The 26,548-nt window shown below is 40.9% G+C and overlaps 1 protein-coding gene across 1 annotated transcript in view; it reads left to right on the forward strand.

Annotated features, from left to right (window-relative positions):
* The window catches only part of LOC120998141 (dynein heavy chain 5, axonemal-like), a 268,121-nt gene that overhangs the window by 194,532 nt on the left and 47,041 nt on the right, over positions 1-26,548 (forward strand). Inside the window, 7 exon segments of the mRNA XM_040428685.1 lie at positions 11-197; positions 10,008-10,115; positions 19,576-19,715; positions 21,521-21,652; positions 21,839-22,025; positions 23,087-23,235; positions 25,326-25,492. Coding sequence (XP_040284619.1) covers positions 11-197; positions 10,008-10,115; positions 19,576-19,715; positions 21,521-21,652; positions 21,839-22,025; positions 23,087-23,235; positions 25,326-25,492 — 1,070 coding nt within the window.

Here is a 26,548-nt window from a genome sequence, read left to right on the forward strand (position 1 = left end):
GTCATTTCAGTGGCAATGCTTTATTAGTAGGTTGTGTAGGATCCCACCTGTCCACCCTAGTGAAGCTTGCTCTCTATGTTGCTGACATACCTCTTCATCCATTGGATATATCTGGAAGCAATGCCTTTTTGAACAGTCTGAAATCAGCTATTCAGATATCAGCAGTTGAAGGAAAACCAACAGCCATTCTATGCACTGTAAGTTTAGAATGTCAAAATACTAACGTAGACATAAACATTTTCTTATAGGGATTATCCAGGGCTATAAAACCCATGGCCTATCCATAGAATGGGTAATCGGTAAGATCGGGTGATTGAAGGGTCAATGGCAATCCAGTGAGTTCCCCTTCATTGTTTACCAGGCACAGCTTTACTACAGACATCTGCCATTACAGTTCAGCTGAGAGAGAGGACTCGATTGTAATACCATACACTGCCACTATCAAAAGTCAGAACTGTCTCTGCTAATCAATAATGTGGTTGCCACTGATCTTCACCAGTCCAAGAGTTGGATCCCCATCAGAATAATATGGTTGCCCTTGCCACAATTACCCTTAAAGGGTTTCTCTTGGAATAATGCAGTTTTATGTAATGCCCATGGCCTGCCTTCGTAAATAGAAGAGTCATACTTAAATGCTCCTCGCCTCTCCAGTTTCCGCATGTCCATGTTCAAATCCCTGGACTGTTTACATACGATTCTGCATAGGCATGGTCACATGCTCTCCTGTAGCCAATAACTGGCTTTAGCAGTGACGTGGCCACATTCCCAGAGAACCCCTTTAAGACGCTGATTTCAGCAAACCATGTTGGGCACTTTGAAATAATGTTTTAAAACAATCAATGGTCCTGTTACATACTTTGCTTCATTCAGCTTTCCCTTAACTCTGACCCGTCTCCCTGTCCCAGCTGCTGAAAAACACTCCACAGCATGATACGGCCACCACTATGCTTCACTGTTGGAATGACATTGGGCAGTGCCTTTTTTTTTTTTTTCCAAAGATGACACTTAGAATTGAGGTCAGAAAGTTTCATCTTGGTTTCATCAGACCAGAGAATCATGTTTTTCACAGTCTGAGAGTCCCTTAGGTGCTTTTTAATTTTTTATTTATTTATATATACATATATTTTATAGTGGAGAGGCCTTTTTCTGGCCACGCTGCCATAAATCCCAGACTGGTGCAATGTTGGTTGACCTTATGAAAGTTTCCTTTATTTGCACACAGGATTTTTGGAGCTCAGCCAGAGTGACCATTGGATGCTTGGTCACCTCTCTTACCATAGCCTTTTTTGACACCCCAACGACTTAGTTTGGTCATACGGCCAGCTCTAGGAAGAATTCTGGTTGTTCCAAACTTCTTCTATTTAAGAATTATAGAGGCCACTGTGCTCTTGGGAACTTTCATTGCAGCAGAAATTTTTTGTACCCTTCTCCAGATCTGTGCCTCCCCACAATCCTGTCTCGGAGCTCTATAGGCAGTTCTTTCCTCTTTATTTGCCTGGTTTTGGCTTTGATATGCATTGTCAGCTGTGACACCTTATACAGACAGGCGTGTGTCTTTCCAAATCATGTACAGAAATGGAAGGCCCTCAGAACCAAATTTATAGTCATAGCAAAGGTTTTGAATACTTATGTCCATGCAAAATTTTAGTTTTTCCTTTTTAGTAAATTTATAAGGCAGCAAAAGAAAAAGCAAAAGAGTCTGAAGAATATGTATATTGTAAGTCACACTCCATAAAAATAGAAAATGCTGTAACATTCACTGTAACCCTATGACCAGGTATAATGCTGCAAAAGTAGTAAATCAACCAATACTTAACATATATAAACACCCATGGCCATGATAGTAAAAAAAATCCCACATATAACTAGTATGCTCATAGCCGGGCAAATGTTATAACCCTTGTAGGACACACACCACATCTGATGCAACAACAACAAGTGTAGAGCTATAGTGAAAATAATGTCAGTATCTTACAAGCAGTTTCTGTAGATGGAGTTTACTGCTTGTGATTACAGTGCACGGTATGCTAGTAGGTAGGGGATGAGTGCAATGTATAATACAGTGACCACTCTCTTAGTAAATTAGAAAGAAGGGGAGGCCTCCAGAACAAATAGCCGATCTATGAAGAAAAAGGGATCATATGTACTTACATGTAGATCTAAGAGCACTATAGTAGCTTTTCACTAGAGATACTGATTGACATTTAAGGCAATGGTCATGCATTATCAGAGTTTTCAATATACAGTAGTTATGAATCATGGCTTAGTTTGTGAGACACTTGGTTATCACAGAACAGGAAAGCATTGTGTATTATATTAACTGCAATGTGTGTGCTGATGCTAAGGAGTTAATTTCAATTATCCTTTATTATTTTAATTATCATCTTTATTAGAGCCACTGTGACTCTTTGAGCTGAACAATCGTCTGATTTGTTTTTAGATATGAGTGCGCTCTTTTGCCATAGAATTTATCAGTGTCTATCTACTATGTGCAATCATGGTATGATTACAGCGCAGATAAAAGGCCAACTCCTTGTCTGCTATTAGCTTATTAGTCATAAACACAAAGGACATGAATCTCTGTCCAAACAAGAAGTCATTGTTTCGCTTTTTAATGTTAATGTTTGCTTCAGCTAAATCATCAATTACTCTGCCAGGTTGAGCTGAGTAATTAAGCATCATGAAAGAAACATTCCAATTAGTGATGTATTCCTTAATTTACAAAGGAGAAGCTTAACATATTTTTGCAATTATCAAAATGCTTTATATACTGAATGTTATATAAGGTTTGAAATGTTACTTTTAATCCTCTATTTCATGTTAATGGCAGATTTATTAATATATTAATCAGATTTATTAATTACAGAACATACACTGTCCATAGTCTGTTTCCCTAGCCTAACATCCACCGTACCTTTCTTTAAGATTTACACAAAAGGCACTAAGCGGTCAAGATTACTGGAGTCGTTCAGTTGCTATGGCTGCCTGGGGCATTCTGAAGGCACCCAGGCCTGCCATAATTAAGTTCCTATTAATAGGAATGCAGTGTGATAAGCCATGGCAGTCTATCGTAGAAGTGATCTAATGATTGCATATTCAAGTCCCCTAGGGGAGGCTAAAATTAGGTTATAAAAAGCAGCAAAATGTTTTTAAAATATATATTTTTTTTAAAAGTCATCCCCTTTCTTCAAATTACATATACAAATAAAGAAACAATACAAAATAAACATCATTGGTATCACTGCATCCGAAATTGCCTGAACTATTGAAATCTAAATGTAGTTTTGCCGTACGGTGAACTCCATAATGGAAAAATAATCAAAATTGCCGAATGAGCAAAAAGTGATCAAAAAGTCATAGATTCCTCTTACCTAAGAAACTTGTGCATCCTACATTACAAGGTTCCAATGTAGGTGTAACCTACAGCAGCTGAATATCAAAACAGATTTGCCACAGGGTGCAACGTAGGATAATAACTTTAGAAGAAGGTAGCTTTGATAAATGGTGATGCTTGGGGCACAATGATATCTATTGGATGGGATACATTTATATTAGTGTCACAACCCATTTAAATTGTAAGGTTAGAAAAAAGTAGATTAAGCAGACAAACTAGGAGCAACCATAAATTATGTCTTGTGATGATTCCATATTCCTATACAAATTAAAGATTCTCAAAAATCTAATATCACTTTTTCAACACAATATGCACAGATCTCTCATCCAGAAGGAAGAAAACTGTCTCTAGTGCAACGTTTGTTTGTCAATACCCTACCCCTTTAAAGCGCTTTGAAACATGACAAATAGCCAAACCAGAAGCACCCTAGTTCCAGCTGTAGACAGTGCTTTCAGAGTTGTTGCTCCTTATGCATACATAGTAAAAGTTACAGCTGGATGGGTGAGGTTTTCTGTATGTTGATATTTCTCACTATTGGGATGATAATTTTTAAGAGACATAAGGTATATTGCAAGATATAGGGGTTGTCTGAGACCATAAAAAATGAACTACAGACATTGATTGTGTTAAAAGAACAAAAGATCCAATAGTTACTGGGTGAATCCTCCTCTGCTCCAGTTTCCATTACTTTGGTCTTTGGGGCGGACTGAGAACTTAATTTTCCCCCTGGAAAAAAACTAAAAGTTGCCCTATGTTGTAGGTGGATTCAAATTGACAGAAGGCAGGGCCAACAAGTAGGTGTGGCCAGCAATAACTTATTGCAGCACAAAATACCACCCCTGCAGAGCCAAATACCACTATGCAGCACAATATACTGCCCCAGCAGAAGTAAATATCAGAGTGCATCATAAATACCACCACAGAAGCCACCCCTCTATGATGGCCAGCACCGGCTGCCACATTTGGCCTCCTACTCCAGTTGCCTAAAGATGACAATACAGTTGAATTCAGGAGGGCATCAGATCACTTTACTGCAGTTATCTCCTTATCATTACAGGCAAGATTGACACATATCACCTATATATAACACAGGATCCACCATTCACAGTAGCTGATTGTCAAAGCTTATCAGTTCCCTCCTGACGTCTCCCATAGAAGTCATTGAGGTCCTTTCCTGACCATTGTGTCTATGGCCCACTGTATGCAGTTTTTTTAAATGCTCTCTAAATGCGGCAAAGAACAGCTCAGACAAGATGGCCGCCCCCATGGTCATGTTTAGGAAATAGAAATAAAAAATCTGCAATAAGAAAATAAAAACATTTAGATAGAAAGGATGTGAGTTCCTATCTAGTTTTAACTTTTAACTGGCAGAAAAAAATTCAGTGACACATATCCTCCTACAGGAACATGTTATGAAATTATATTCTAATTAAATAGAAATTAATATGGAGCCACCCCCACCTTTTGCAGCTAAAACAACTTCCATTCTTTTGTGAAGGCTTTCTAGTGGTTGAAGTCAGGGTTCTGTGTGAGTCCGTCAAGTTCTTCTCAGACCATAATTTATTGATTAGAAGTCTCAGTTGTGTCCCCACTATGTTACTATGTACAATAACCTGTACTGCTACTATGTATACAAAGGGAGGCTAGTAGCTAGGAGCAAGTATAGCTACTAGCCTCCCTTTGTATGCATAGTAGCAGTACAGCAGGTTATTGTGCTGCCAACATGCTAACATACATAGTAACATAGTGGGGACACAACTGAGACTTCTAATCAATAAATTATGGTCTAAGAAGACAAGATTAGTGACCAATAATGAGTGTTATCTTTTAGATAGGAATCAACGTATGTTAAAATTAGGCAACTAGTAGTCTTAGACTAATTGAAAAATTATTCCTTGAGCCTCTACATATGTTAGGGTCAACTCTGTAAGAATAAGCGTCAAGTTCTTCCACACCAAATTCACCCAACCATGCCGTGGAGCTTGCTTTGTGCACTGGGACACAGTCATGATGGAACAGAAAAAACGTCTTCCCCAAACTTTTCCCACAAAGTTGGAAGCATGCAATTGTCCAAAATACATTTTTATGCTGAAATATTAAGATTCCCTGCACTGGAACAGTGATGTAAGGCTTGCATGCAGCTGGATGCTGGATGAGACTGGCAAATATCTCATATCTATAGAAAACCAAAGCAAAAAAAGAACCACAATCTATTTTAAGATCATTTCGTCATATTCAGTTGTTAGAATATTTTCCCAGCTTAGGTACATCTGCTTATTTAATTTTAATAATAGTAAATCTATGCGCAAATGTACATTTTAAAACACATATTTAGCTTTGGATGACATACTGCATATTGAAATATACAGAGGTGGCAACAGCAAAGCTAGACACAGCCTTGCTGTATAGTACAGTGTGTAATGCATCCAGCAGAGGGTGCTACTGATCTGTGTATTAAGCTCACTTCTGAAATTTAAAGGGTTTCTGTCATGAGAAATAACGTTATGTAGCTGACTGACATTAGCGATGGACTAATGTCAGCAGTACATAACCGTGTGCTTTATAACTCCCTGCCTGTCGCCGTTCTCTTAAAATAAAAACTTTTAAAATATGCTAATGAGCCTCTAGGTGCTATTAGGGCGTTGCTTTTGCACCTAGAGGTTCGGTCAACTCACCCTTTGGCACGTCCATGTACACTTGATTGACTTTTGAGTTCTCCTCATTGTCCCGGAAATCTTGCGCCTGCGCCGCCCGTTTAGTATTCGGCGCAGGTGCAGTGAGTGAAGGACGCGCTCCTGCTGCCAGCTTCACTCACTGCGCCGAATACTACAGGCGGCGCATACTACAGGCGGCGCAGGATTTTCGGGAAGATGAGGCGCATACTACAGGCGGCGCAGGATTTTCGGGAAGATGAGGAGAACTCGAAAGTCAATCAAGTGTACATGGGCGTGCCAAAGGGTGAGTTGACCGAGCCTCTAGGTGCAGAGGCAACGCCCTAATAGCACCTAGAGGCTCATTAGCATATTTATAAAAAATATATATATTTTAAGAGAACGGCGGCAGGCAGAGAGTTATAAAGCACACGATTATGTACTGCTGAATTTTTTTTTACCCTGGTGTAAAGATTTCTGTTACAACTTTTATTTTAAAATGAGTTTTGACCTCTTATTACAACATGTCGAAAACAGCGAGTTTGGTCGACAAAAGCCTAATGTGCATGGGGACCTTTCAGTCCATCATTCTTTGCTGTTTAATTTCTATATACAGGGAGTGCAGAATTATTAGGCAAGTTGTATTTTTGAGGATTAATTTTATTATTGAACAACAACCATGTTCTCAATGAACCCAAAAAACTCATTAATATCAAAGCTGAATATTTTTGGAAGTAGTTTTTAGTTTGTTTTTAGTTTTAGCTTTTTTAGGGGGATATCTGTGTGTGCAGGTGACTATTACTGTGCATAATTATTAGGCAACTTAACAAAAAACAAATATATACCCATTTCAATTATTTATTTTTACCAGTGAAACCAATATAACATCTCAACATTCACAAATATACATTTCTGACATTCAAAAACAAAACAAAAACAAATCAGTGACCAATATAGCCACCTTTCTTTGCAAGGACACTCAAAAGCCTGCCATCCATGGATTCTGTCAGTGTTTTGATCTGTTCACCATCAACATTGCGTGCAGCAGCAACCACAGCCTCCCAGACACTGTTCAGAGAGGTGTACTGTTTTCCCTCCTTGTAAATCTCACATTTGATGATGGACCACAGGTTCTCAATGGGGTTCAGATCAGGTGAACAAGGAGGCCATGTCATTAGATTTTCTTCTTTTATACCCTTTCTTGCCAGCCACGCTGTGGAGTACTTGGACGCGTGTGATGGAGCATTGTCCTGCATGAAAATCATGTTTTTCTTGAAGGATGCAGACTTCTTCCTGTACCACTGCTTGAAACATAGAAACATAGAAACATAGAATGTGTCGGCAGATAAGAACCATTTGGCCCATCTAGTCTGCCCAATATACTGAGTACTATGGATAGCCCCTGGCCCTATCTTATATGAAGGATAGCCTTATGCCTATCCCATGCATGCTTAAACCCCTTCACTGTATTTGCAGCTACCACTTCTGCAGGAAGGCTACTCCATGCATCCACTACTCTCTCAGTAAAGTAATACTTCCTTATATTACTTTTAAACCTTTGCCCCTCTAATTTAAAACTGTGTCCTCTTGTGGTAGTTTTTCTTCTTTTAAATATGCTCTCCTCCTTTACCGAGTTGATTCCCTTTATGTATTTAAAAGTTTCTATCATAACCCCTCTGTCTCTTCTTTCTTCCAAGCTATACATATTAAGGTCCTTTAACCTTTCCTGGTAAGTTTTATCCTGCAATCCATGTACTAGTTTAGTAGCTCTTCTCTGAACTCTCTCTAGAGTATCTATATCCTTCTGGAGATATGGCCTCCAGTACTGCGCACAATACTCCAAGTGAGGTCTCACCAGTGTTCTGTACAGCGGCATAAGCACTTCACTCTTTCTACTGCTTATACCTCTCCCTATACATCCAAGCATTCTGCTGGCATTTCGTGCTGCTCTTTTACATTGTCTTCCCACCTTTAAGTCTTCTGAAATAATTACTCCTAAATCCCTTTCCTCAGATACTGAGGTCAGGACTGTGTCAAATATTCTATATTCTGCCCTTGGGTTTTTACGCCCCAGGTGCATTATCTTGCACTTATCCACATTAAATTTCAGTTTCCAGAGTTCTGACCATTCTTCTAGTTTTCCTAAATCCTTTTCCATTTGGCGTTTCCCTGCAGGAACATCATCCCTGTTACATATCTTTGTGTCATCAGCAAAAAGACAAACCTTACCATCGAGGCCTTTTGCAATATCACTTATGAAGATATTAAACAAAATCGGTCCCAGTACAGATCCCTGTGGAACCCCACTGGTAACATGACCTTGTTTTGAATGTTCTCCATTGACTACAACCCTCTGTTGTCTGTCACTCAGCCACTGCCTAATCCACTCAACAATATGGGAGTCCATGCTCAATGACTGCAGTTTATTGATAAGTCTTCTATGTGGGACAGTGTCAAAAGCCTTACTAAAATCTAGATATGCGATGTCTACTGCACCTCCACCGTCTATTATTTTATTCACCCAGTCAAAAAAATCTATAAGATTTGTTTGACATGATCTCCCTGAATTAAACCCATGTTGTTTTTCATCTTGCAATCCATGGGATTTTAGATGTTCCACAATCCTATCCTTTAATAGGGTTTCCATTAATTTGCCTACTATTGATGTCAGACTCACTGGTCTATAGTTGCTCGATTCCTCCCTACTACCTTTCTTGTTAATGGGCACGACATTTGAAGAAGGTGTCTTCCAGAAACTGGCAGTAGGACTGGGAGTTGAGCTTGACTCCATCCTCAACCCGAAAAGGCCCCACAAGCTCATCTTTGATGATACCAGCCCAAACCAGTACTCCACCTCCACCTTGCTGGCGTCTGAGTCGGACTGGAGCTCTCTGCCCTTTACCAATCCAGCCACGGGCCCATCCATCTGGCCCATCAAGACTCACTCTCATTTCATCAGTCCATAAAACCTTAGAAAAATCAGTCTTGAGATATTTCTTGGCCCAGTCTTGACGTTTCAGCTTGTGTGTCTTGTTCAGTGGTGGTCGTCTTTCAGCCTTTCTTACCTTGGCCATGTCTCTGAGTATTGCACACCTTGTGCTTTTGGGCACTCCAGTGATGTTGCAGCTCTGCAATATGGCCAAACTGGTGGCAAGTGGCATCTTGGCAGCTGCACGCTTGACTTTTCTCAGTTCATGGGCAGTTATTTTGCGCCTTGGTTTTTCCACACGCTTCTTGCGACCCTGTTGACTATTTTGAATGAAACACTTGATTGTTCGATGATCACGCTTCAGAAGCTTTGCAATTTTAAGAGTGCTGCATCCCTCTGCAAGATATCTCACTATTTTTGACTTTTCTGAGCCTGTCAAGTCCTTCTTTTGACCCATTTTGCCAAAGGAAAGGAAGTTGCCTAATAATTATGCACACCTAATATAGGGTGTTGATGTCATTAGACCACACCCCTTCTCATTACAGAGATGCACATCACCTAATATGCTTAATTGGTAGTAGGCTTTCGAGCCTATACAGCTTGGAGTAAGACAACATGCATAAAGAGGATGATGTGGTCAAAATACTCATTTGCCTAATAATTCTGCACGCAGTGAATACCTTTCTAATGGTCACAGCTAATTCTATTCTTATACACAGCTGCAAACTTCCTGTATAGACAAATTATAAAGAGTGTACTGTATACTGCTTTATTAGTGAGTTCAATGTATAATAGTATGCAGTAAGCTACTAAGCGTCCCCTAGTGTTTAAATAAACAAAACGGAGTTCAAGGGGGAAGGTTTACTTTTAGGACAATACACCTTGACATAAAGCACTTGCTGCAAGCTGCATAAAATTATCTTGCAATGCATGGTTGAACTATAAGGGCTATGAAATTGTTACCTGATCTACAAATTGTATTTCTTCTATGTCTTATACTCCTGCATTAACATGTACATCCAATAAATGACAGGGAGAAGAGCTGGCCACTGAGGGCTGTCTGAATGCCATTAACAGCCTGCTGATTTGTGGGGAATACTCCCCTTTGTTCACAACTGAAGAAATGAATGACCTCCTGCAGGTAAGCACTAAACAAGCCATTGGCTGATATCATGGTTGTTATACAGGTATATTTGATAACTAACTTAGGGCCACGGTAACATGGAGGCTTTTGACACTGGAGATTTGGTGTGAATTCTGCGCCAATAAGCCGCCATTGGCCTCATCGAATTTGCTCCCCATTGTTCTCAGTGGGAGGCTGCTCTGCCGATCTGTCTGCTCTTGATGTGTTTGCAGCTACGGATGTAGCAGGGTTAACACACAAACTCTTAACTCAAATTTCTTAACTCATCGCGTTATCTTGAAACAAAAGCCATTGAAAAGCAATTAAAGGTGATTGCTTAACGCATTTAGTTTAGATAACACGTCTCCTAAAGCATGTGTGTTAACTCTATTACATCCATATAAACAATGACTTCCCATTGAGAACAATGGGAAATGTATTCTGCTGGGCTGCTGGAGGCTTTGTGGCACAGAATCCACTCCAAAATTCCAACGACAAAAGACACTGCGTGAATGGGGAGCATAAGGGGCTTTCCAGGCTCTAGAAATTGATTGACTTCAATGGTGGCTGACCTGCCAGAACCTGACATGGCTACTACTCTTGGCTTGTGCTTCCGGTTTCATTAAAAGTAGTAGTTCCAGTGACGGCAGCTGCAGGGAACAGATGATTGATGGGAGTGCCGGGTGTTGGACCCTGGTTGGTCTGATATTGATGACCCATCCTGAAGATAGGTCATCAATATCTGGGAAAACTCCTTTTACATAATGGCGTCACCTCTGATTTTAATTTCTTAGGAAGCATACCTACCTGTTGCTTTTTCATGTGGACAAATCATTTTATTTGGTTGGTCCTCTAACAATACGCTAAACACAAGGGATGTCCCATGGGGTAGCTGCAGAGAGAATTTAAGGAGGACATATATTATGGAAATTTACAACTAGGTTTACCAGCTGAGTGTGTGTATAATCAGTGCTGCCAGTGCAAGACTGTGAAGGTACACACTGTGAAGGTACAACCCAGGGCACTAAACCATTCTCATGTATTGTTATTGCATGATACAAGAATTCATTACACAGTGCCATTAAAACAAATGAACCATTGGAATGTTTTTGGGCTATGTCTGGATACACATGGTCTTGCATAGTGACAGACACTGATTGTGGCAGCTCCCTGCTCTAGCTAATAGTAGGAGTCCCTAACACATGTCAATTAAGACACCCACAAATTACTCAGAATAAGTACAGTTTATTATTCTACTGATGTTAGCACTGTAGCATTTCAGACTTGTTCATTATTATGAACATTTACACGTAGCAGTCACTTTGCTTTATACAGTCCTGATCAAAAGTTTAAGACCACTTGAAAAATGGCAAAAAAAATCATATTTAGCATGGCTGGAGCTTAACAAGGTTCCAAGTAGAGCTTCAACATGTAACAAGAAGAAATGGGAGTGAGACAAAAAAAAATTGAGCATTCAATTTAATGAAAACAACAAATAAACTGAAACAGGCTGTTTTTCAGCTGATCAAAAGTTTAGGACCACAACTCCAAAAAAAAACTAAACCCCCCCCAAAACAGAAATCCAACTTCCAAACATGAACTCAGTTATGAGTAGCTCCGCCGTTATTGTTTATCACTTCCAAAATTCGTTTTGGCATGCTTGATGCAAGCGTTTCCATGAGACGAGTGGGAACATTTCTCCAAGTGGTGAAGATGGATGCACGAAGGCCATCTACTGTCTGGAACTGTTGTCCATGTTTGTAAACTTCCCTTGCCATCCATCCCCAAAGGTTCTCAATTGGATTTAGATCAGGGGAACATGCAGGATCGGCCAAAAGAGTGATGTTATTCTCCTGGAAGAAGTCCCTTGTCCTGCGGACATTGTGTACTGTAGCGTTGTCGTGTTGAAAAACCCAGTCGTTACCACACAGACGAGGGCCCTCAGTCATAAGGAGTGCTCTCTGCAACATCTGGACATAGCCAGCGGCCGTTTGACGCTCCTGCACTTCCTGAAGCTCCATTGTTCCACTGAAGGAAAAAGCACCCCAGACCATTATGGCGCCCCCTCCACTGTGGCGCGTAGAAAACATCTCAGGTGGGATCTGCTTGTCATGCCAGTAACATTGGAAACCATCAGGACCATCAAGGTTAAATTTTTTCTCATCAGAGAATAAAACTTTCTTCCACCTTTGAATGTCCCATGTTTGGTGCTCTCTTGCAAAGTCCAAACGAGCAGTTCTGTGGCGTTCAAGGAGACGAGGTTTTTGAAGACGTATTTTGTTTTTGAAGCCCTTCAGTCTCAGATGCCGTCTGATGGTTATGGGGCTGCAGTCAGCACCAGTAAGGGCCTTAATTTGGGTCGAGGATCGTCCAGTGTCTTGACGGACAGCCAATTGGATCCTCCCGCTCAGTGCTGATGACATTTTTTGGGGTCTTCCACTTGACTTTTTTGTTCCATAACCCTCAGGATCATTTAAGAAATTCCAAATGACTGTCTTACTGCGTCCCACCTGAGCAGTGATGGCGCGCTGTGAGAGACCCTGCTTATGCAGTTCAAAAACCCGACCACGTTCAAAAAGGGAGAGTTTTTTTTGCCTTTGCCATCACAACGTGTGACTACCTGACAGAAAATGACAATGAATCCACATCTTTGCACAGATTTAGCCTTTTAAAGGCATGTGGTCCTAAAATTTGGATCAGTTGAAAAACAGCCTGTTTCAGTTTAATCGTTATTTTCAATTAATTGAATGCTCAAAAAATGTTTTGTCTCATTCTCATTTCTTCTTGTTGCATGTTGAAGCTCTACTTGGAACCTTGTTAAGATCCAACAATGTAAAATATGATTTTTTGCAATTTTTCAAGTGGTCTTAAACTTTTGATTAGGACTGTAATAGGTGTAACTTCATTAGTAGTAGTTACAATGTAGAATTAAAAAAAACACTTTAATGTGAATTTTTAGCAACTAGCAAACTGTTCTCGGCCTCCTATATGTGGCATGTGATATGATTTGGTCTTACTAGCCAAAAAAAACCCAATTCAACAGCAGGGAGTATAGCATGGCAACAATTAAATTAGGGCAGAATTATGAAACTGTCTAAAAGATACACTGTCCTTGTTTCCCATGGCAATGAACCACAATGTCGCTTTGTATTCTGTGCTACAAATATAAAAACTACCCCATGATTGCTTGCTATGGCCAACAGAGTTTTTCTTTTAGATAGTTTTATAATGTCTAATAATTTTTAGTTATAATATTTATCTTGGGCAGATCTCAGTTTAAATCGATATATTTCCAAAGTACAGTATGTTCCCCTGGCATAAGCCAATTTCCCAAAATTATGACTGCCAATGACAGACTGCCAACATCAGTTGTGCCCAATGAAACATACCTTACAGGGGCCATTAAAGTGTCACAGGCAGAGAGTGTGGACAAACTGTGCCAACCAACCGATTTGACTTTGGGATAGTCCTGAGGGATTTATCCTGGTGGTCCCTAGGTTTTCATTCTTTAACTACTATACATCTGGCCTTTGCTGCAGGGGAGGTACCAGTGGAATATTCCTCATGTGGTTGGCTGCTGACCCACTGGGATCAAAGACAAGGACAAGTGGTGCAATGTATCGGGGGTCAAGCAATACATCTAGTTTGGAAACAGTCAGTTGACAGGGCAGGCAGAGTACTTGCAGGTCCGTGAAACAGTCCAGAGGTCAGGGCAGGTGGCTCAGGGTCAGTATGGTGAATATTTTATTTACAATTGGTCACTAGGACCATAGATGTCCCTGATTGACACGTGTTACTAAGTCTAAAATTTAACATTTATTACTTGTCCTTAAAAATGTTTCGAACACTACTATTAAAATAATCAGCTATGCATGCTAGATAGACTAGATAGATGCTAGATAGACTGCCCAGATATCGTGTTTTAGCCAGTTCATGCATGGCTAGGAAGTGATCTGATAAGAATATAAAGAGAGAGAGAGTGCACCTTATGAGGGCGACTGCTGTTGAAAGTGGCGCACTGTGCCAATAACAGAGCGCAGCAACTTAGCACTGGGGCATCGCAATAATAGGCAGGAGAGCCTTAAACAGCTAATGGTCACAAGCGCCCTCTAGTGGAATCACTCAGTAAACAGAATCACTGGCACTATTCATATACAGTGATACCTCGGTTCACGAACTTAATTCGTGAACTGACTCTGGTCGCGAACCGAATTGGTCGCGAACCGAGGCACATTTTCCCATAGGGTTCAATGTAAATCCGGTTAATCCGTGCTGACCTTTTTTTGGGGGTTTTTGAAGCACAAAAATATGAAACAAATTACAATACACATTAGTACAGTATAGTATAGCTCAATGGTTATTTTCTTCACAACCTTGCTGTCACCTTTACTACTGCTCTGCACTTTCTTTTTGCCATCATGCTTGCGCTGCACATTCTTGTCACCTGCATTTCCACTTTGCACATTGTCACTTGCATTTCCACTTTGCACATTGTCACTTGCATTTCCACTTTGCACATTGTCACTTGCATTTTCACTTTGCACATTGTCACCTGCATTGCTGTTCTTGTCACCTTCATTGCTGCTCCGCACTTTCTTCTTTCCACTATGCTTCTTGAGAGCCATATTGGGTGTCCAGTGAACTGTACAGTACTGTATGTGCTAAAAAGCACACCAAAAATCAAAAAATCACTTAAAATGTTTGCAGAGTACTCACAGTACTTCTTTCTGTGTCTCTTCTTCTCTCCACGGTCTTCCTACAGGAAGTCACGACCATGTGACAGCCTGGAAATAGCATTAAAATGGCCACGGCTCCTGTTCGTGAACCGAGGCGGAGTTCGTGAACCGGAGCATATTTTTATGAACTTTTCTGTTCGTGAACCGAGTTGTTCGTGAACAGAAGCGTTCGTGAACCGAGGTATCACTGTATATATTTAGCATGCATAGCTGATTATTTTAATAGTAGTGTTCGAAACATTTTTAAGGACAAGTAATAAATGTTAAATTTTAGACTTAGTAACACGTGTCAATCAGGGACATCTATGGTCCTAGTGACCAATTGTAAATAAAATGTTGTATAGTCCCAACACGTGTTAGGGAGAGATATGTAAAGGAAGTATGGTGAACAGACACAGGTCAGGTCAGGGGGCAGAGAATCAAGATCCAGGAAAAAGGCAGACAAATGGATTATAGCTCTTTTGAAAGGTCTAGCAAACAAGCGGCAGGAAATAATCTCTCAGTCCCCAAATAATTTCAATCTTCCTGCCATTCCTCCACATGCTCTCTCTCCTCTTTTGGCCCTATAACAGAGGAAGAAGTCTCCAGCTTTCTCTCTTCTTCTCGATCCACGACCTGTAGCAGTGATCCTATTTCATCACACCTCCCCCAGTCCCTCTCCCCAGCAGTCATTACTCACCTCTACAATTTTTAACCTCTCTCTTTCTTCTGGTATCTTTCCCTCCTTTTTCAAACACTCTGTTATAACCCCGCTACGAAAAAAAACATCTTTTGACCCGACCTGTGCTGCTAACTACCGACCTGTTTCTAACCTCCCCTTCATCTCTAAATTCCTTGAACGTCTTGTCTACTCTCGCTTAATAAGTTATCTCTCTGCTAACTCTCTTCTTGACCCCTTACAATCTGCCTTTTGCCCTCTTTACTCTACAGAATCTGCCCTTACTAAAGTGTCTAACGATCTCCTAACAGCAAAAAGAAATGGTGATTATTCTGTACTGATTCTTCTGGATCTCTCTGCAGCGTTTGATACCGTAGACCATAAACTCCTCCTCACCATGCTCCACTCAATTGGCCTTAAGGACACTTCTCTCTCTTGGTTCTCTTCCTATCTCTCTGGCCGCTCTTTTAGTGTATCATTCGCTGGCTCTTCTTCTTCTCCTCTTCCTTCTGATGTCGGCGTTCCTCCGGGCTCAGTATTAGGTCCTCTACTCTTCTCCCTCTATACAGCCCCCATCGGACAGACTATCAGTAGATTTGGCTTTCAGCACCATCTCTATGCTGACGACACCCAACTATACACTTCATCTCCTGACATCACCCCTGCTTTACTCCAAAACAGTAATTGTCTGGCAGCTGTATCTAACATCATGTCCTCTCTGTATCTATAACTAAACCTTTCAAAAACTTAACTTCTTGTCTTTCCCCCATCTACGAACCCACCTAAACTTGATAGTTCAATTTTGGTCTGCAGCACTGTCATAACTCCTGTGCAACATGCCCACTGTCTTGGGGCCACATTTGACTCTGATCTTTCCTTTGTTCCCCATATTCAATTACTTACACGCTCTTGTCGTCTGCACCTCAAGAATATCACCAGAATCTGTCCTTTTCTTACAATGGAAACTGCAAAAACTCTTGTTGTTGCCTTGATTCAGTCTCGTCTTGACTACTGCAACACATTACTAATCGGTCTCCCTCTCACTAAACTCTCCCCCCTTCAGTCTGTCCTAAATGCAGCAGCCAGGCTCATCAATCCATCCAACCGCTACACTGATGCTTCTAGTCTGTGCCAGTCACTTCACTGGTTGCCCATCCACCACAGAATACAGTTCAAACTTCTCACCCTCACCCACAAAGCTCTCCACAGTGCTGCACCTCCATATATCTCCTCCCTCATCTCCATCTACTACTACGTATTCTCCGTTCTGTTAGCGACCTAAGATTAATATCCTCCATAATTTGTATCTCTCTCACTCCCATCTTCAAGACATTTCTCGAGCTGCACCTACTCTCTGGAATACTCTTCCCTGGAATATTAGGTCAATTCACAACTTCACCTTCAAACGTGCCTTAAAAACACATCTTTTCTGGCAGGCTTATCAAGCTACCTAAAATGACTTTTCCACGACTAAAACTCTCCCCACCAACTCCTCTGGCCTGAACTCAATCCTCTAACAGTCCCAAACCCGAAGCAGATTGTCCGGCACCACTCCTGTCAGTTCAATAATGGCTCGAATCCTACTTATCACAATCAACTACCTTATGTGTCACCTCTAATTCCTCATAGATTGTAAGCTCTTGCGAGCAGGGCCCTGACTCCTAATGTTTCAGTTGTATATTAGCCATACTTTTGTTTTGTACATGAACCCTATAAATTTGTAAAGCGCTGCGCAATACGGTGGCGCTATATAAATAAATATTGTTATTATTATTATTAGCGTAACCAAAAGGAATCTAAAAGACTGCCCAGGCAAGGGGTGTAAAAAACAGCCTAGCATATAAAGGAGGTCTGATGAGCTCAGTCTTCAAACAGCTGAATACGGAGCAAAAAGGGGAATTAACCCATGTGTTCCTACAGAAAGATGTTTAATGAATAGACACTAATACATGCACATAAAGATACCTAGCAACCAGGCAGCAGCCCGCAGCATAGGACACAGGAATCTGCCAGCTGGCCCTGGGCAAAAACTAGGTGAGTGGTGCGGCACCCATGCCCACCTCAGATAGCAGGATGCCATGACATAAAGTAAAGGCGCTTCACTATGTTATGCCATTACTCAATGATTCATAGTCATCTAATTGCTGGGACTCCCACAGTTTTTAGCAGGCTGCAGTACTAGTTTGAGGTGAGCATTTTTTATTTTATTTTTAAAGGTGTATAATGTGTTAGAATAAAATAAAAAAATCAATACTTAACTTCATTGATTCTCCACAGCTTCTGTTCTGTCAGTGTTTAAGTCCCTACTGCCCTCCACTTCCTGGTCGTGGGTTTAATACACAGTTAAAGGGCATCTGTCAGCAGATTTGTACCTATGAAACTAGCTGACCTGTTACATGTGGTCTTGGCAGCTGCAGGCATCTGTGTTGGTTCCATGTTCATATGTGCCTGCATTGCTGAGATAAATAATGTTTTATTATATGCAACTGAGCCCCTAGGAGCAACGGGGCATTGCCCTTATACCTAGAGGCTCTGCTCTTTCTGCAATTGCCTTCCCCTCTGCACTTTGATTAATAGGGCCAGGCGGTGTAAACATGGTCACACCTGGCCCTGACCTCTCCTAAAGTGCTGAGGGTGTGGCCGTTGTAGAGAGAACTGAGCCTCTAAGGGTAACGACAATGCCCTGTTGCTCTGAGGCTCATTTTCATATATTAAAACATAACATTTCTCAGCAATGCGGACACATATGAACATGGGACCAACACAGATGCCTTCAGCTGCCAAGAGCACATGTAGCAGGTAAGCCAGTTCTATAAGTAAAAATCTGCTGATATATGCCCTTTAAAGGCTTGGACTGCCCTCGCAGCCAGTCACTGGCTGCAATTAAGATCTGCCTCCGCCAGTGATTCATCTCAGGGCAGTCCAAGTCATTTCCTGTGTCTAAAGCCCAGGACCAGGATGTGGAGGACAGCAGTGATTGGGGCAACTACAGAACTGCAATGGCTAGGGATTGGTGAGGGTGAATATTGATATTTTTTGTATTTTTAATCTATTACTCCCCTGGAAAACCCCTTAAATAATTTGATTCTCTGTACATCAGCTCCATTCACTGCACCTTTATTATCAGGATCTGCCATGGTCCAAGAGGTTGAACTCTCACTTATTTGTTATAGCATTTCCAGCTGATGTGCAATAACATTATACCATGGAAAGACCTATTAAACTCTGCCTACACTGGCTTATTTTGTTTTTTTGTTTTAAAAATCCCATTAATGTCTGTCAAATGATATGGATGAAAATAAGTAAGAAATATTGTAATGCAGTAACAAACTTCTACTAATAGGAATCTCTAAGGATGTTGAGTCATTCATATGATAGCAGAATGATTTGTGTGCATTATTCACCTCTTGTAGTTTTTTTTATGTGCATTGATTTATAGTATGTGTTGCTATTTTTGTATGTTGTTTTATTGTTCTTTTAAACAGTATAAATTACTGTTAAAACAGACAAAAAAAGCCACTATTCACAGACCCTTACTGCATGTGGATCTAATGATCACTCACGGTCTTTATAATTGAGGTCAGTGGGTGATGAATTGAAGAAATATAATGAAAGTGACTGATCACAGTAATTTTGTTCTTATTCTCCACTGATGCAGCAGACAAAAACCTATTTTTTGGGGGAAAATATTCAGATTTTTTCTGAAATGCATAATAAAACTGATGTGTCAATTTGTCATCAGTTTGTTAATTCATCTGTTTTTGCTTCCACTGAAAATTCTGAAGCCTAATAAAGATCTACGAAAAATGGATATCTTCTGTGTGCATTATGCCTTTTTCTCACTCCCATCAACAGAAAGAGCTATTCTCATCTGCAAATACGGATAGAAATAGGATCAGTGCTGAGATCTGAGGATCTGACACATGGGATAGTTAAAAACACTGATGTGTGCAAGACCCTAAAAAAATTAATGGGTCAGTGTGCTATCTGTGAAAAAAACAGCACACACAAAAAAATATGGTCATATGCATAAGCCCTTAATTCTACCAAGGATTTTTTTTCATATATCTTAATGTATTTCTAGGTTCTGGGACCAGCATTACGTAGGAAACATCCACATCTTGGTTATGACCCAACCAAGTACTTTATTTCTCAAGTGAAATCATATCTACGAATAATAGTCTGTATTTCTCCATACCATGAACTTCTGAAGACCGCCTCAGGGTAAGGCTAATACATGGGCTATTCTTAGCAGAGAGAAGTCAGTGGCCTTCTCAAAACAGCTGATCGGCGGGGTTCCTGGGTGTCAGATAGGTTGTCAGTATATAAATCTCTGTTTAATCTGTCCTTTTTTTAAATAAAATGCAAATTGTCCTTTCTGACAGACTGGAACCACCTCCCTGGCAATTTAGTGATATGATGATGTCAACTGTGGAATAATATATACTGTAGTTGGAGGGAGCCCTTTTATTTGGCTTCTTAGATTATGGCCTGCTAGGAGAGTTTCAAAGATTGTTCATCTGATGATAAATGAACAGATTAACACATTTAACTAGTTAAAGAGGTTATGCCATGAAGTAAATGAAAATCAGACATCATATAGTGTTTTGGATGCACACAAGCTGTGCTATCTTATCAACTGTCTGCTCCAAATTGCAAGTTGTTAGTGATTCGTGCACGACGGAGAAAATCACACTGACACCTCTCAAGGATCAAAGCAGAATTCTCTCATTTATTAGAGGAAATTAAGCAGTATATATGTGCATCAGAGGGGGCTTTCCCCCCTGAGGCTCGTGGCATTGTTCCATTGGTCATTATACATAAATACATTTTCACTTCTGCACAATTAGCATAGCTAAGGAATGTAAACTATAGATAAGTGGGGAGTGATCCTGGATGCCAGCGCCATCTTGTAATGGCTTCAGATCTTTCAGTCTCATTACCACAACTTGAGTTTGTGGGAATTTTATCAGCGTTCCAATGGGAAATGTCACTTTAAGTTATGGAGTCCTTGTAGTGAACAGTAGTAACACTTGTGGCCTGACACAAACAGAGACCCTAACTAACTAACTACAGGCCTGGTCTCAGTCTCTAGGCGCCAACACTGTAATGAGGTGCGTGCACGATCTTACCGACCCAGGTCTGCTCTGCATCTGCTGGTGACTCTGAACAGAACAAATGCATCTCCAACAAGCATGCGGTCCCACAGTGTATGTCGCTTTTCTCCTCGGCTCTCATTAGCGTTCCTGGAAGCAATCCTTGTTCCTCTGGACAGGATCAGGGTATTGAACACGATCAGCTTCACTTAGCTGCAGCTATGGTCACTGAGGGATGCTCTTACACCTGGATGCTGTCGGACTCTCTGCTCACACAGTTCCTCAGTCTCTCTCACAGCCTCATTCTATGATGGCTGCTGCCTTCCTCTCCAGGCTTGTAACTCCACCCCCTGAGAGTTCCCAACATCACATGAAATGCAGTCTGTTGCTGTGCTTAGGAAACAGCGGCATCTTGTGGCCAAACAGCAGAATGTGAGTCCAGATCATTTAACTTCATTTAAACAAACACAATGTTCAGACTGAGAGCTGTTTCCCCATCTTACATACGTGGCATGGAAGGGAAGAAGTCGCAGATTCGGCTGCAAATCCTCTTTGCGACCAAATTTGTGACAGATATATGCAACAAAGTGGTGTATATCTAATCATAAATGACCCCCTATACATTTACCATAATGAAAGCTGAGCTGCAATTTCATGGTACGACCACTAAACATTTGACGGAACCTTGTGTTTCCAGCTCCATCCACTGTATAGTTTCTGGAACAGGTGACTTATTGGGTGTCTGACCCCCTCTGATTTGATATTGATGACCTATCGTGAAGATAGGCAATTAGTATCTGAATATGAGAAATCTCTTTTATGGTGTCAGTGTATGTGGGCACTCAACAACGCTTAAACAGAAAGGACTTTACCTTACATATTTTATGGTTTTAATGTGTTTACATACTGTATATACATTTATTTCTATTATAGAAAATATCCCGGATTTTTAACTGGTTGCCAGCTAATCTGGATTGACAGCTGGTCACAAGATGTTATTAACAGGGAAGCCAAGCACTACATTATGCAACCCAAGATTATGGAAGCCCACACAGAGGAAACCCGGTACTACGGCTGTTCATGTGTTATTGTAATGAGATCAGTATTCATGGAACATGTTCTGTATTATTCATGTACCTTTGTATGGAACAGTTTCTGTTTCAATGGGAATACATTTTTAATGACCGGAAATAAAGGTCAGAAAGAAAAACATGTTTACCTAACAAACCCTTTTTCCTATTGTGTTTTCAGTGAGAATGTAGCAACAGCGATTACCTTGATTCATAGTTATATGCTCCATCAAAATGACCAGGTTCCATGGACAGGAAATAGTAATGCCAGCATAATTTTCAAGGGTGCGGATGAGGCTGGCCAGAGCAACTGTTCACTCAGAGATGTGGGTCCTGCTCAACTTCCATACTGCAAAGATATTACTCAGGTATAGATCATAATAGATATCTGGCTTTTTTAAGCAAGGACCTGCGAATGATTAGCTGAACTCCACAAATCTGGTAGCTAAAAAACGGCCACACATTTCTTAACTTGGAGAAATGTGGTGTTACATGATGGCCTCCAGGCCAAGAGAGGCTCTAACTAATAAGCAGCAGGAAAAACATGGTCTGGAGGACCCAGCATCACTATGTATTACGTACTAATCCATTTTAATGGATGCCATGTAATACTATCTTTTTCCTGCTGCTTATTAGTTAGAGCAGCTCTTGGTCTGGAGGACCCAGCATCACTAAGGCTGGGTTCAGACCTGAGCGTCTTTGATATGCGCGTTTAACGCGCGTTTTTGACGTGCGTTTTTGACGCGCGTTTTTTGCAATAGTAAACGCGCGTTTGACGCGCGTTTGTGTGATTGACTGCAATGTCCTATGGCCACAAACGCGTGTCAAAACGCCCCAAAGAAGCTCAAGTACTTGTTTGAGCGTAGGGCGTTTTACAGCGCGTTTTTCAGCGCTGTAAAACGCTCAAGTGAGAACCAGGGCCATAGGGAAGCATTGGTTTTCATGTGTTGAGCGTTTTACAGCGCGTTTGAACGCGCTGTAAAACGCTCAAGTGTGAACCCAGCCTAAGAGCTGCTCTAACAAAAAAATGGCAGGAGAAATGTGGTATTCCATGGCGCCTAGTCAAATGGATGAGTATGTGATACATAGTGGAGCTGGGTCCTCCAGACCAAGAGCTGCTCTCCAGTCTAAGAAGTGGAGAGAGTCAAAAATACATTGGGAGAAGATTTATCAAGACTGGCTTTCCCATACACCAGTCTTGATCCCCCGTGCGCTGGAGTAAGATGTGCCTACTTTATAAAGAGGCAGATGCCTTTTAATAAGTTAGGAACATCTCTGGCTGTCCATGTAGCAGAAACTCTGTCCGCCATTAGTGTTTGTAATGGGAAAACTCCATGAATTAGCAATAACCAACCAGGGTATGAATAGTTTGTACTGCAATAGAATTGCTGTATATGTATTAACATGTATATAAACTCTCACCATTCAGGAAAAACTCAGGCTTCTACTTTCAAAGGAAGCGCCAATGACAGACAAAGTTTTTATTGGTCCAAGCACATTGCAGATGTTCTTGGATAACTTTAAACATATCTTCCTAAAGAAAGCGGATGAACAGCATAAAACCAATAATCAGCTGAAGTAAGTATTGATAAGTCTTATATTCACTACTGGTGATGATCTTAAAACCATGGCACAATCATTGACCACTTTAAAGTATCCAGCCAAAATCAGGTCATGGAAGGATTCCACTACTCTTTTCTGATGTGCTTCTGATATAAGATTAAATATACACGTGCAAAATATTCACTAGACCCAGGCTGGATGATAAATCTGGTGCAGGGATAGACACTTTTCTCTGACTCTATACCAACTATTGGAATTGTGGCACAATTTTGGCACAAAATAGCACCCCTTAGGTCCCATCCCTTTCTTGCTAAGCCTGCCTATTTTTAGCAAGTTGGAAAAAAAAAGTGTAAAACCCTAGTTCTGCCAAACTGCACCAAAACTGTGCTAATTTGCAGAACTTTTTAGACAGATTCTAGGTGCAGACATTAGTAAATCCTGGCCACTGTGTGTAAATGTTCTTACAAAGATCAGAGTTTTTAGTCACCAAGGAGGGGTTGCAAAAAAAGTTCACTATATTAAAGGAGTATTCCCATTTAAACATATGTGGCATATTGCCAGGATATGCCACATATGTCACATATGTCGTGCAGGTCAGGTGTGGGATCCACCCCCAGAATGGGGCCTATGAAGTGAATGGTGAAAATAGCCAAGCGCTGGTCTGACTATTTCCGGAAGTCCCATAGCAGTGAATGGAGCAGTGGCTGCCCTTGCCTGGCTTCCTCCACATTCACAGTCGCACACTCGCTCAGCTATTTTTGGAGGTTTCATAGCAGTGAATGGAGAGCATGCTGCACAATCGCAGCGTGTTCTCTACTTCAGGGGTCCCTTTCTCAAGATAGGAGCAGGTCCCAGAGGTGCGACCTACAACTACTTGACATTTGTGACCTATTCTAGTGATGTTTAGCTGAAAAAAAACCTTTAATTTTCACTATGACAATGCACAGTGTGAAAATGACCTGCAGATCCTTCTTAAAATTCTGTGAGATTAATAGAGTATAATCCATTTACTAGACAATTGTTATTTATGTTCTGTTACTACTATTTTATAGGCCATCAAGTTACATGCAAAGGTGCCCAGAGACATTTGTCTGTAGGTCCTCTCAATTTCAGCAAAATCCACATCCATCTAAAACCTATGGTTGCACATATTCAGGAAATCACACAGATTGGATTTTTATCTGATTCTGTTGTTTCTCTAGACAGGAGCATCCGATGAGATATCTGGCAGTTGCTTATCTCCCCTCTGCCTCCATAAAACTCGGAGTGTATTCTCATGTGCCCTAGTAGAGTGCGGCATGATACCATCGCACATGCTTTAGAAAATAACTTGTTTTTTGTGATAATGTTTTGTCTGTTCAGTTTTAAAAATAAATGGCAGTGAGTAATTGGCGACACAACACACTACTGCTGCCATTCGTCATGTGAGAATACACCTTTATTGGGAAGATCTTTATGCTGACAATGATGTTATGTCCTCAGGCATTGTTACTTTGCACTTAAACAGGATCTTTCACCACAAAATGCAGCGCAATTTGCAGGCAGCAGGTTATAGAGCAGGAGGAGCTGAGCAGATTGATATATAGTTACCTGTAATTTCTCCATTTATATCTCTGCTTTTTCTGCATCCAGACTATTAGGGTTGCTGTGTGAGCTCAGGGCAGGAGCTCATAGAAGACATTGCTCTCCTGCTTGTGCCTGCTCTGCTAAAGCCTGACACAGAACTTGTATGCCAGGCTTTAGCGGAGCAAAGCTGGTACAGACAGGAGCAGTACTGGGCTATGGAGCTCCTGCCAGGGTTGCCAACCGTTCAGGAATTTCTGGACAGTCTATAAAAATAGGTGACTTTTTTTCTGTGTCCATGAAAAAAAATAAAATAGATGTGTCTGTGATTTTGAGGCTGGTTCGCAACTCTGGCTCCTGCCTGTACAGTGTTTATAGTACGGCCACAGGGGAATCCGTGCACCCGTACACAGCGTTGTATAAGAGTAAGGATTCTAATGTGCAATGTTGAAGTACATCAGAAATATTATTTTTAGCATATTTATATCAGTGACTGTATGTGTGTATACCTAGCTGTCAGTCGCTTCTCTTTATGTGAACAGGCATGTACTTGAGACACTTACTAATACCAGGATGGATGCAAAGAAAACTCAGGAAAGCATTGGTGGTCTTGAAGAAAAATACAAGAAAGCACAAATCATGGTTTCAGATATTTTAGATAAACTTATCACAAAGACTTCTATGTTGGAGCAGCTTAAAGCTGTATTAGGTAAGGTTTTTAGTGTTTTTTTCTCCATATTTTAAAGGGGTTATCCATCCTCAGGATAGCAATTACTAGCTGATCAGCTGGGATTCATGACCCCACACCATCGCCAATCATCTGTTTAGTGTAGCTCCGTCAGCAGACGTCCCATTGTAGTTGAGGGAGCTTGCTACTAATGGGAGCATCTCTGTAGTAGCGAGCTCCTCCACTACAATGTTCACAAGACTTCCGGCGATGGATCTACAACAAATTTCTGATTGGCAGGGCTGTGAAGTGCCAGACCCCCACTGATCAGCTAGTGATGGCCTATCCTGAGTAGTCTGGGCAAACCCTTAAACACCATTTCTTGTGGTTGTGATCTTTTATGATCTCTGTTGAGCTAGAGTAAGGCAATACATATCTTCTTCTGACACCCTGTCCTCTAGAATTCTGTCTTCAAAAAGTCGCAAAATAAGACTTCTGTGACTTTTTGAGGTCACTTGTGCAAACTTTTTGCATATTCACACCACCCACTCCAGTTTTGAAATATGGGAGGTAAAGTGGTTGTGGTTGGCTATGTTAAGGAATTTCACTCCAGATTTATCACTGGGCACTGTTTGATAAATTTGGCCCAAAGTACTCCAATCCAGACACAAGCAAAACTGTATCCAAATTTTATCCTCATAATAAATTCACTCCTAAGCACTTTTAAAGGGGTTGACCAAGATAAATAAAAATCTCAGACAAGCCGTACAATAGTCTAAAATAAAGGACTATCTTATACTCATCCCTTTCTCTGTGGCACTGGTCCGGTCCTCCTGCCTCTGCCTGTTTACAGACTGCAGCACAGTAGCCAAGCACTGTCCTCAGCAGCCATTGATTATAATGGGGTCCATTGAGTTTACTGGACAGAAAAGCGCTGCATGCTAACAGATCTGTTTACCGAGATCTGAATGTAGCCTGTCAATAATGTATGTGTATATATAGACAATGTGGATATATCTCTCTTTGTGTCTATTTATCTCTATGTATCTGTGTATCTAATCCTTTTTGAAAAAACATGATGCATTGTTTGGAATGAAT

Source organism: Bufo bufo, chromosome 4 (genome assembly GCF_905171765.1).
Source record: "Bufo bufo chromosome 4, aBufBuf1.1, whole genome shotgun sequence".
NCBI classification, from domain to species: domain Eukaryota; kingdom Metazoa; phylum Chordata; class Amphibia; order Anura; family Bufonidae; genus Bufo; species Bufo bufo.